The sequence below is a fragment of the Python bivittatus genome, unplaced genomic scaffold (genome assembly GCF_059951505.1).
Source record: "Python bivittatus isolate LINGU-HERP-01145 unplaced genomic scaffold, Pbiv_v1 ctg000480_np1212, whole genome shotgun sequence".
Lineage (NCBI taxonomy): Eukaryota > Metazoa > Chordata > Lepidosauria > Squamata > Pythonidae > Python > Python bivittatus.
In genome coordinates, this window is record NW_028277075.1 from 92,152,579 (window position 1) to 92,165,652 (window position 13,074).

Genomic DNA, 13,074 nt, shown 5'->3' on the forward strand with positions numbered 1-13,074 from the left:
AAGCAAAAATATTAGAAAATAGTCTCCCAATAAAATGAGTGAATAGTGGACGTACACCTGTGCATTAGACCCATGTCCATTCTGGTTGCTTAAGCCCTCCCAGGAGACAATGTGGGGTATTATTAGTTAACTATATCCCTATGACTTGTTCAAAAACCATACACACATCAAAATATGATTTAGTCACAATGTGTTAAACCAGTTAGTATATTACCTAATAAAAACCTGAGTGAAAAAAAGACATCAGAATACTACTATTAATACTAATACTAATACAGACAGACAAATTATATGTTGTACACAGGAGCTAGGAATGATCTTTCTTATGTATCCAAGTTGTTGTGCTATTTGTAAAACAGGAAAAAAAGATGCAGAGACAAGATATTGGTGACCCTAATGTTGTGACAAAAAAAGTTTAGAATGGATCTATGGTTCTCTGCTTCTGCCCTTTCTCAAAACATCTTAATAAAAAGCAATATTACCATTTCATAGTTAACTTCTATAAGTTCTTCAGAAATCAAGTTTAAATACCACCACTGTCTGTACAGTTCACTAAATGCAAGTCAGAATAAGTCTTCCTACAATTTTTCCTGATCTGAAATGTTTTAGAATAATGTGATAATATGGCCACTTTACCTTGGCAGGTTTTTCCATCTCTGCCAACTTCATATCCTTCCTCACAGTAGCATCTAGTTTCATTCATGGACATGGCACACTTGTATTCGCACTGCATTTGTTCACATTTTGGTAGTAATTCTGCAAGAGAAGGTAATAATATATTATCAAAGGAGATATATCTTATATTATGCCAGGAAAAAAACCCCAGAAATAAAGTGTATTTCACTTATATACTATTATATAATTAAATCTCCCTGTTTGCAGGACTGAAAGGAAATACTGTTAACAAGCACTTGGTTTAGAACTTCCTCAGTGGTGTTCCTGTACCTTAAAAAATCCCTCCCAAAGAGAGCTATATGATCTATACATTTAAAACTAAGAAGGTGACACATTTATTCTAATCCTTTCTTTCTTTCTTTCTTTCTTTCTTTCTTTCTTTCTTTCTTTCTTTCTTTCTTTCTTTCTTTCTTTCTTTCTTTCTTTTTCTTTCTTTCTTTCTTTCTTTCTTTCTTTCTCTTTCTTTCTTTCTTTCTTTCTTTCTTTCTTTCTTTCTTTCTTTCTTTCTTTCTTTCTTTCTTTCTTTCTTTCTTTCTTTCTTTCTCTTTCTCTTTTCTTTCTTTTTTCTCTGTTTAAAGTTAAATTATCATGTATTTTAGAGCTGTATAAGCTGTCCTGTGGCAGAAGAATGCTGTGAACATTTGTTGTTTCAGTCCAACAAATCAGCAGTAGCTCACATGTTGCCCGAATGGGAGGAGAGCCGTAAATCAAACCAAAGTGAAGATCTTCCTGCCAGGTTATCCATTTAACCTGTGGTAAATAGTGAATCTTTCCCCTCAGCCTCATTTTCGAGTATACCATGAGGGTGTTCTGCTGGTTACACAGTTACATCAGTTAATTCTTGCTGGTAGAACAGACTGCTGTTTCTGCCACAGTTTTTTCAATATGCCAGTTTCTATGGCTTTGCCTTTTTATTTTATGTATCTGAATTTTGTGACTTACTAGCTCCTCACTTCTCAGTGGTGGTCAACTGCCTTTCCCTTTTACTATTATTTTTTCCTTAATAAGTTATGAACTGTTCTTTCTTTCTCTAACTAAGCACTTTGTAATCTCACAGGACAAGAATAAGCATTACCCATACACATTGACATCTAGTTTTGGTTTGTTTTAGCATGTGTTAAGAACTTGCTTGCATAGGGGACAAGATTCCAGCAATTAAAGATCATATCACAAAACAGTTTCGAAAATGGTTGATCCCAGATGAAGAAATCATAAACGAGTTGTCTATTGCATGGAAGCTTATTCTGGAACGTTCTCAGACAGATAAATGAAAGCTTCCATATTTCTATTCTGAACCATGTTTCTTTGACGGTTCTGTAGATAAGGAGTCTGAATATGCTACAGATGTCATCATAACTCCATACTGATAATTGGCTCAGTCACAAACTTCTCAATTTTCTATACTCTGTTCTGTGGCCACAGAAACTAAGCCACAGATCTCTGTGTTAATAATCCTCAACAAGCAGAGGCTAAGGATATAGGATAGAAACAAAGTCCATTCTTCTAATATATAGTAGTATGGTCCTCATGTGTCTTGCATATGTCAAATACATTTTACAAAAAATGTTATACAACCCACATCCCATTGAGATCAATGGCAAAAATGATAACTGGCTTTAAAAGAGTTTTTCAGATGAGATTTCTGTTCTCAGCCCTAGTGATACAGTCTATCATGCTTGTAAAATAGTTACACAAATTATGTCAGGTGCCACCCCCAAACCACCAGCCACAACCACTGCCAAACAGCCCCATGAGGTGCCAGCCAACACAGTCTAGCCCAGATCTTCCCTAGGGTAGCTCAAACACAGTCTCCACCATCAATGACACCCCGTGGAGACAGCCACCACACACGACTGTCTCCCACATTGTCCAAAGGCCTGACCAGGGATCCAGGTTTTGCTGGCCCAGTCTGAAGAGGTCCAGTCTCCTCTGCAAATCCAATCTGGGAAACCTGGGTAGGTGCCAGCATATCCAGTTTACAGCTAGACCATCTCTAACCATCTCAACGTACCAAAAACCCATCTACACAAAAGCCTGACCTACACAACAACCACTCCTGCTACCGTATGAAAAGAAAAGAAAAGAAAAAAGAAAAGAAAAGAAAAGAAAAGAAAAGAAAAGAAAAGAAAAGAAAAAGTTGATTAGTTGAAGGTCAATGACCTGGCTGTTAGAACTAAAAAACACCAAATAAAATTAATTGCTAGTAAGAAATCCCCACCCAAAAATGTTGTTTTATACTTTTTTCCCTTATGGAATTAGCTACCCTTAGATAAAATGATATCCAGTAGCTTAGATAACTTTGAAAAGGAAACAGGGAACTAATGAAGGACAATTCTTTCAATAATTATCAGTCATTATTGTTGTGGGAAACATTCAGGCTCAAAACTCATGTGACAATGCAGACAACTGGGAAGACTACTGAAATCATGGGCTGCTTGTTACTCAGCAAGTTACCTTGCTCATAAAACATCTGTACAACAATCTCTGAGTTCACCAATTTGCATGTTCAACATGTCTTCTTGATAAAAATGGGGCGGGGGGGGAAAGAAGTCAGGAAAATTAAATTGCTAAATGCAATTTGCTGTTTTAAATTATTCATTTCTTTGGTGATGACTATTATACTTTTAAAAAAACTGTTCTAACAACCCTTACAAAACATGTATTATTTTTTCAGAGAAAAAAAGGAAATGTTAGCTAATTGCTATCCTCTAATAGTCATTCCAATAGTAAAAGACATGGGAAATAATTTTTTATTTTTGCATATGGTTTGCCTGAGATTAGATGTATATTATCTTTTAATATATTTCAATCACTGTGTTGGGATATCAGCCACTTGGTTCTTAAGATTGTGTTCAGGAGTGGTGGGGCAAGGAGGGTTAAATGACTTCTGTATCATAATGTCATGATGCAAATAGCATGACTTACATACTTGCATTAGACACTGTGACCAAAGTATTATGTTGTGTCTTGCATGTTGTCATTTTGACATCATTGCAGTTTGTTATGGATTCCACTATCGCTATCATCAAAAGTGTTTCTAGTGACAAATCTTTTAACATAGGTAAAGGCAGACATCCTTACTATAATGGTAACCTATATCTTAGAGCTGGGTTTCCCAAACTCTTCAGCTCATAGACCCCTCCATGAAGTTTCAGATTGTTCATCACCCCCAAACATTTATTATCTGAAAATAGTGTAATAAATACTACTTTAACTAATAGTATTAACTATTAGTTGTTGATTAATAACAACAACAACATTAACCCTTTTGATAGTCCCATCAACACTTGGGGGTCAATATTGACCACTTTGGGTAACCCTGGCTTAAAGCAACCCCCTGCAGCTTCTTCTGGATAACAACTCCAACTTATCTGGGAGGCATCCACATATACCATTACCAAGTGCATAACACTCACATAAATAAATAAATAAATAAATAAATAAATAAATAAATAAATCACAAATAAGATTAACCAGAGTTTAGGGTGAGTAGTTGATTGAAGTTTTTCCTTTCTCACAGCTATGCTAGAAGAAAGGGGATAGGGGGAATGTGCCTTTAGGACTCATTTATTTATGGGATTTATTTCCACCTCCATCCCTTAATAGGCTTCAAGCAGCTACAGATGATAAGCAAAACAATGATAAAAAATAAGTAAATCAATAATAAGTTACAGTAATGCAGGTCCAATCAATCAACCCTTAAAAGCCTTTTGAAAGAGGCAGGTCTTTATCAACTTCCAGAAGGTTATCGGGGGGGGGGGCATCCTTGTTTCATGGGGCAAGCTGTTCTACACAAGTGGAGCTCCCACATAATATGGAGTTGAACAGAGCTAGTAATGTATTTTCTCACATGAAAAGTAAAATGAAATGCTGTAAACCAACGTTCTAAAGACGGCCAGTTGAATGGAGTTGCAATACATATAGCTTCCCTGGGACCCAGAAAAAAGGGGGCCTCCCAAGCAAAGCAGCAGCCAGTGGACAAAGGAGGTTGTGGGGAAAACAAAAACAGGATGCCTACCTCCATTACTCTACCCTTGAAAGGGTGCCTCATTTTCAGCTCAAGCGGACAGGATTTTCAGGTGAGGAGGTCTACCCACCGACTACATTAACATAGCTCTGCATTAGCCAATGGGTAGATTGAGCTCATGGGCCTTTTGAATGGGCTAGTCTATCCATAGCTAAGGTAGCTCCATGTTACCAACAGGTGGATTGGGCCAACTGGATTTTTGATAGGCTAACATAGCTCCATATTACCCATCAAGTAGATTGAGCTAACAAGGTCATTCTGTTTTACTGCGTATTGAGTTTTGTATCCAATATGCTTCTTCTAGATGGAGTAATTTTCAATTTAGGTCCTATGGTATTCCATTTTGAATATATAGTGTTAAGATCTCATTTTGCAGGAATTCATCTGCGATGAATCTATGGTGAGGGTGAGTGGGGGCTCCAAACTTGATGTTGCAGGCCTCCAAATTCCTTAAACCAGCTCTGAACTAAAGATATGACTTTTCACTGGTGACAATTCAATAAGTCTTATGTAGATAGCCATTTTTTTAAAAAAAAATCAGATAAAGTATTATTCTGTGACTCCTTTGCTCTCTTTCTTAAGATTAACATTATAGTACATGAGTATGGATATTAAATTTTGAAGAAGAGGGCACTGGAACTGAGAAATGGAACTGAAGCGAGATTTACATGCAGAACGAGAGGTGTTTAGCAAAGGATTTTTGGAAACTCATCAGAACAAGTTATCCTGTACAGATGAGCAATGTTAATCAGCAAAAGCCAGACTTAAGGACAGGGGGCAGTCAGAATGATGCTCCCCACTAAATTTTCTGGAAGAAAACCAAGTTAAAAGTCTATAAAAAGCTCTTGTATTATGAAGAAAAGGAGAGAAGACTCAATCTGCAACATCACTCTGAATGAGCCCACCAGCTTCCATGTTCGCTCCCAGCACTCTCCAACATGATTCAACAACTCACCTATAGGATGGATACTATTTATATAGTAGGGAAAGAATAGGCAATTGATTGCTGATGCAATAAAGTGCATTTATTTACTTTGTATTTAGTATTCTATTTTGTACTATCCATTAATCAAAGTTAAGTACATGGTGGTTTAAAATTAAACCTAGTCTCCAAAAATCTTCACCTTTATACAGCAGAACTCTCCTAGTATATGATAACAGTTTCTATATTTCAGGATGGCTAAACTTATCTTTTAATTATTCAAATTTCAACTTTATTTTTTCACATTATGTATCCTTCCAAAAGTTTGTGAGATATCACAGATGCTTCTTTTGCAACTAACTTTTGAGAATGAAGATTGTTGATTGCTTTTACAGTAAAAAAAGTTTGCAAGAAGAGGGTGTATTTAGGAGAGTGAAGTGTGCTTATTACTTGCCCTGCCCTTTTCCCTCCTCTAGCTCAGCAGTAAGGAGACTGGGAGAACAACTTAGTTTGCTGTCAAGTCCAGTCCAGGAGAAACTGTGATCAATTTTAGTTATACTTTCAAATACACCAACTTCAAACAGACTCTATGATCATGGCTTGTTTGGAGAAACCACAGTTAATTCTATAGTTCTAAGTTTGGGTATCACAACATAACTAACATTATTTGAAAAGATAACAATACAGTGGAACCTCGGGTTACGAATGCTTCTGTTAACGAACTTTTCGGGTTACGACCAGCTCCGACCGCAAAATTTTGCTTCGGTTTGCGAACTCCGCCTCGGGGTACGAACAGGATATGCGGCCATTTTCCCTCCCGTGACACAGTCCGCGGCCATTTTTCCACCCCTGACACGTGGTCTGTGGCCATTTTCTGCCCCTGACACGTGGTCCGCGGCCATTTTTCTGCCCCTGACACGTGGTCCGTGGCCATTTTTCCGCCCCTGACACATGGTCCGCAGCCATTTTCCGCCCCTGACATGTGGTCGTAGGGAGGGGGACTCTCCCTCCAAGCAGTAGCTGCCTCCCTGTCCTCCACGGCAGAATGGATTAACGGTAATTACATTGAACCTTATGGGGAAATTTGCTTCGGGTTGCGACCAATTCAGGGTGCGACCAGAGTCACGGAACGAATTAAGTTCATAAACCGAGGTTCCACTGTACTGATAAATTCCTTTTTTTTTTTTGGTCATAACTGGGACAGAGAGAAGAAGAAGACAAAGAAAAAGATGGAGGAGGAAGAGAAGGAGAGGAGGAGGAAACGTGTGAGCCCAAGGCTCACCGGTCTCTTTCTACTACCAAATTATGATTTATATACACATACACACTTTTCAATAGAGAAGAAAAATCTGGAAGCTTTCCCACATTACCAAGAAATCTTTCCACTCAACCATTAACGAGAAATCCTTTTGTTCATGTAGTCAACTTGGGATATTATGTGGAATGGAAAAATACATAGCACACCTTATCACTGGCTGAGTTCAAAGATCATGGCTTAATAACTCAGTGAATTTACAGCTTAATGTGATGTGTGAATTCAGTGACTATGATTTATTGGCCATTGTTCATGACTTATGATAATGTGTAAACCCAAACAACTGAGACTACACCTACAAGTGTGGCTAACAAAACCCATGGGGTGTTTAGTCTATGTGAACACAGACAGTCTTTTTTAAAACATTGCTTTTAAAATTGTGAAATGTCAATCTCATAGTTTTTCAGTTCTAATTAAGATACACATTTTTCTTAAACATACAAGCAACACTTTTAAATCTGTAAATACTGCCTAATAAATGAATCTAAAGATTGCTTACTTTAGAATACTTTTTGTTCGTTTTTTTTAGCAAACTGATTAGAGCTTTTTTTAGAACATACATACTGCATAGCTCTTAATGCTTTAGTTTTAACACACAAAATCCATGGGGTTCAGTAGCTAACTTAATACAGGTAGTCCCCGGGTTAAAAATGCCCAGTTCAAGGATGACCCATAGTTAAGAATGGAGCATACTGTAGCAAAATTCAAGTTAAATACACAATGATTCGAGTTAAATACGCAATGATTTGAGTTAATTACACAATACTACTTATACAGTATTATACAATAATACTGTTCTGGCTTACATACAAATTCGACTTAAGGACAGACCTTGGGAACGAAACTCATTCTTAAACTGGGGACTTCCTGTATTGCAGCCTTAGCATCAAAATGTATCATAGAAATAGTTATGTTTCCTTATGGCTGATGTGTATTGTTCTTCCAGTTGGCCAGGACCTTTCTCTCTCTCTCTCTCTCTCACACACACACACACAGACACACATACAAAGATCTCTCTGTCTCGGTCTCTCTCTGTCTCTCTCTCTCTCTCCTATCTATCTATCTATCTATCTATCTATCTATCTATCTATCTATCTATCTATCTATCTATCTATCTTCTAATCATTTCTTGTTCACATGTAAGCCACCCAGAGTCACTGAGGAATTGGGTGGCCTCAAAATTGTATTAAATAAATAAATATTTAATTTAACTAACAAAAGAAACTGTAACTTGGTACGCACATAGCATTAAACATGGATGTGATTAATTGAAGAAATTTTAACTGGCTGGGCTCACACAAACGGTTATGCCTAACTGAAGGCTGGAATAGATATTCCATGATTTTATATGTCAAGAAGAGAAAAAATAGATGCTAACCAGAAGAAGAAACAGGTGGTGATAACCCCTTTCCTCAGGGTGAAATCAAGGCGTCTTTTGGTCTATCTTTCTTCCTCACATATAACATAATATAGATTCAAATAAGGAGTCTCCAGTTGATAATAACCCAGCTATAACTTCTTTAGTCAGGTTTCAGGTTCTTAGAGAAAATGTTATTCTAACAGGAAAGATAATGGATTAACAGGTAATCAGTAGGATTTTTGCATCTCATTCACATGCATCACGTGCATAGTATAATTCCCTTTCATTTAGAGTAACTAGAGCTAGAATTGTATAACTCTCCAGAGAACTGATTAATGTATCAGCTTTGCCACAATACTGCAAAAGCTTCTCACATCCACTTTACAAAACAAGCTAGATTTGAACTGCCCCCACAATGTCTTCCTTTTCTTTCATTCCCTTTCCATTGCTATTCTGATGCAATTGCCTGCTCCAAAGTGCATTACTCAACCATCTGTTGTTCTACTAAATTGCTTCAGTGTTCAAAATGCTACTTTAGACAGCTGGTTGGGTTTGTCTATTGATAGTGCCAGCACTGACACTGTTATTTCATAGAATTCTCTTAGGTAAAATCACCCATCCTTTATACTTTGCAGAATTAAGACTGCAATCCCACCAAAAGAGTGGGGAAAAAAATGTATAGATTTATATTAAGCGTGCTTATATAACTCCTATATTTCATTTCAACCTCAGATACCCTTGACTACCATGTACTCTGTTATTCCTTCAACACTGTCCTACACTGTGGTAAAACACTACAGATTATAAAATAGTTTGTTGCTTTACACTGCAACATAAGAATATGAGAATAATTTTCATAATTTTAATAGATTGGATTATGTTCTTCAATATATAAATTCATGTTTTCCCTCTTAGATAATATATACTACCTATTCTACCTGGCAACCAATATGGGAAGGTATAACTAATCACAGATAGAATTGTCTCCCACAACAGTCATACAGTCATATTTCTGGAGGCTTATTTTTGTGTTAAGTCCAGGCTTCTTCCTTTTGCAGTCTTGATGGTTTTTGTTAAACAGCAAATATTGCTGGAGAACTTTCCGTGTTTCATTGAGGCATTACATTGCACAACTGATGTGGTCATCTGACTGACCTATCCTCCTACTTCTGATTTCCCAGTGTTGTGGCCAGATATCTAACTAGGTAAAGGGGCTGAAACACAGAAGCATCTTAGCCATCACAAGAATATAAAATACCTGGCATTTTTTAACCGATTTTTCAGGGGGAGAAGATGTTTCTCTGACATGAAACTGAAGCAGCAAGACAAGATGCTCCTTAGTAGCCAGCAGTTGAGTTTCTAGATATCTCTGTGCTCATCTACTGACCATGAAATACAAGTTCTGATCAGCTATTGGCTCACTGCAATGGCTGAAGATTCACAAAAAAGAAAGTATGCTTGGTTTTATAGCATTCTGTCTCCTTACAGGTCCAATAGTAGTCAAAACAGCCCTACTAAGCCCTGTTTCATTTTGAATGTCAAATCAGACTAAGTGATCAAAAGGCATCTAAAAACATCTGAAAGTGTCCTACGTCTACAGTTTCTAAAGGTTTTTTTGGGGGGGGGGGAGGTGCCTTTGAGTCAGTGTTGACTCCTGGCAGCTGCCTGGAGCAGTCCCTGCAGTTTTCTTGATAAGGTTTTTCAGAAGTGGTTTGCCCTTGCCTCTTTCCTAGGGCTGAGAGAGAGAGAGAGAAAGTGATTGATTCAAGGTCACCATCTGGCTTTGTGCCTAAGACAGGACTAGAACTCATGGTCTCCTGGTTTCTAGCCTGGTGCCTTAACTATTACACCTTTAACTTTAACTTAAAACTTTCACTTTAAGCTTTAACAGACAGAAATTAACAAGTAAATCTATCCCATCCTGTCATTTTCAGTCTGGAAAAAGAAAGATGCTCCCTGCTGATTTATTCCTCTGTGTACAGTAAATACTGTCTTGCATACAGTATGTATAGGAGATCACACATTGTCCAGCCTTGCAGCCAGCATTCCTTGAATTCTTTCTAAACTCTAGTTTGGCTTCAGTAACAATGCAGTCTTCCTACACAAGGTTTCCTAAATTGTAGATTTACCATGCTATTACACCTTTTGAGACAAAAGGAGAACTGAAAAGAATGTATATGTATAAATGTAATCTTAAGTAACACACCAGAAGTGATATATGCCACTAATGCATATTTGGAGTAAAATAAGCCACAATTTCACCCAGTAAATCCTATGAAGTAGAGAATATTATCCATCCGCTCTAGATGACAGATGATGGATGAATAGCAATATCTAGAGTTCAGTTGCATCCTATTTCATCATGCAAATACATATGTTATTTTGTATGCAGTTTTTAATGATATTGAGGGGATTTAAACTAAGAGTAATTTAACACACTGATTTCAGGATGAAATTTCTATTAATTAATAGTACAATCCTGTACAAATTCAGTAAACCTACTGAATGTGCTACAGCCACATTCCCAGGTAGCTGGATATAGGATGAGAATCTTAATCTGGATCTAATCCAATATACTGGAAGGAAAAAAACAAAAACAAAAACAAAAAACCAGACCAAACCAAATCCCTTTCTGTTCTGCAATAGTCAATGTATATTTGAAAGTCCCTTCAATGAATGCTTACATTCTGTAGAACACGTTTGCCCAGCCACAACTGCCTGGACCAAGTAACATTTGGATTAATGTAGTTTGGTTATTGTTAAGGTGCTGCTTTGAACTAAAGTTCATTTGCTGTTATAGTTATTTTTAAATTCTACAGTGGAGCAATGCTGGACAAGTAAGAATTTTATTGCAGCACCTTTCTTCTGTTTTAAAAAAACTCACTACATTATGCTGAGGCATCATTTTTCATATCCAAGGCAATCAGTCACTCCTCTCCTGCCCTTGAAACATTCCAGGAGGATAAGCGACTTTAAAGCAGGTTGCTAATCCAGGTCTTCACAGCAATCACATTATAACAGTACACCATATATACTCTAATATCATTTGTATATTCAGAACGGAAATTCTATGGATTTGAAATTGATTGCGTCTATTCACTTACTTATTATTATTCTGTAGTCATAGACCGATGTCTAGACTCTTGAGGTAGCTTCTCCCACATATTATATATTTTCTATTTTCCAGGTACATTTATTTTGCAGATTAGGCTGTATAATTTAATTTGCCCTAATCTTTTTACTTCTTTCTACAATATAAGCCTCTCTTGTTTGGTTTCTTGACAGCAAAGGATACTATGATTGATAGAATTCAATTGCTAGTTTGAAATAAATGCCGGCAGTTGTTATTTTATGTTTGTCGGCCTTCTTTATGAGATTTACCTATTGTTCCATGAAAAAAAATGAGAAAGCTGTAATGATCTCTGGTCACACACCTGGTCCCATAACTCTGTCATGACAAACATACCATGGAGGACAGAAACGGAGAACTGAATTGAGATTCATACGCTTGCTTACCAGCCATAGTTGTGCAGAGCCAAAGGCCAATGCAGTAGCAAATGATTCAAATTTCAGATAATGTGAAATACATGAACAAGACAGATGTGCTCTATTATTGTTTGAATAAGTTAGAAACTTAGGCTAGCAGGGTAATTACTTTCCTCATTTCCAGTTTCTCCCCAATGTTTCCAGATGCATTCAGTTTACAGCACTATCTCTTCCTTGCATGTAAATGAAATAAGCGTCTATGCATTAGTATAAAACTATATTCTGGTTTGATTCTCTATCCTGTGGCCATAGACAGGTCCTCTAGAGGACAATTAAGACATCCACTGGGCCTTCTTAAATTGACCAGATGGTCAATGCCATCACCTTTCAGCTAGATCCATGTCCCTGCTGGCTGGTTAAGGCTACTTGGGAGGTGACATGTGGGTGGGTCCAGATGATGGTGAATTCATCCTTGAGGGAGTGTTCCCAGCTGCCTTTAAAGAGGCGCTAATGCATCCCCTCCTCAAGAAGCCATCACTGGATCCCACCATACTGGATAATTTTTGTCCAGTCTCCCACCTCCCCTTTTTAGGGAAGGTGGTTGAGAAGGTGGTGGTGTTGCAGCTCCAGAGGATCCTGGAGGAAATGGATTATGGATCCTTTTCAGTCAGGTTTCAGGCCCAGATATGGGACAGAAATGGCATTGGTTGCACTCATGGATGATCTCTGGCAGGAGCGGGATGGGGGTAGTAGATCCATCCTTGCTCTTCTTGATGTCTCAGTGGTTTTTGATAACATCGACCATGGTATCCTTTTGGGTCGACTTAGGGAGTTGGGAGTGGGCAGCACAGTTTTGCACTCATTCTCTTCCTTATTCCAAAGTTGATCTCAATTGGTGTTGATTGGGAATGAGAGGTCCACCCCATGGCCCCTCCATTGTGGGGTGCCGCAGGGTTTGGTACTCTCTTCACTCCTTTTAAACATCTACATGAAACCACTGGGTGAGATCATCTGCCACCATGGGATAAGGTATCATCAATATGCAGATGATACCCAGTTATACATCTCCACCTTGGGTGACGTGAGTGATGCCGTGACCACCCTTTTGCAGTGCCTGAAAGCTGTGGGGGTCTGGATGGGGTGCAACAGGCTTCAGCTGAACCCTGGTAAGACGGAGTGTCTGTGGATTGGAGGCCCCTCTGTATCTGAGGATTTACCATCTTTGGTTCTGGATGGGGTTGCAGTGCCCCAGACAGACCCAGCATAATCTGGGGGTCCTCCTGGACTCA

At 38.0% G+C, this 13,074-nt stretch overlaps 1 protein-coding gene across 1 annotated transcript in view; it reads right to left on the bottom strand.

The window, feature by feature from the left end:
* The window catches only part of LRP1B (LDL receptor related protein 1B), a 715,984-nt gene that overhangs the window by 459,909 nt on the left and 243,001 nt on the right, over nucleotides 1-13,074 (bottom strand). Inside the window, exon 5 of the mRNA XM_088145133.1 lies at nucleotides 637-756. Within this exon, the coding sequence (XP_088001259.1) occupies nucleotides 637-756 (120 nt within the window). The remainder of the gene's footprint in view (nucleotides 1-636; nucleotides 757-13,074) is intronic.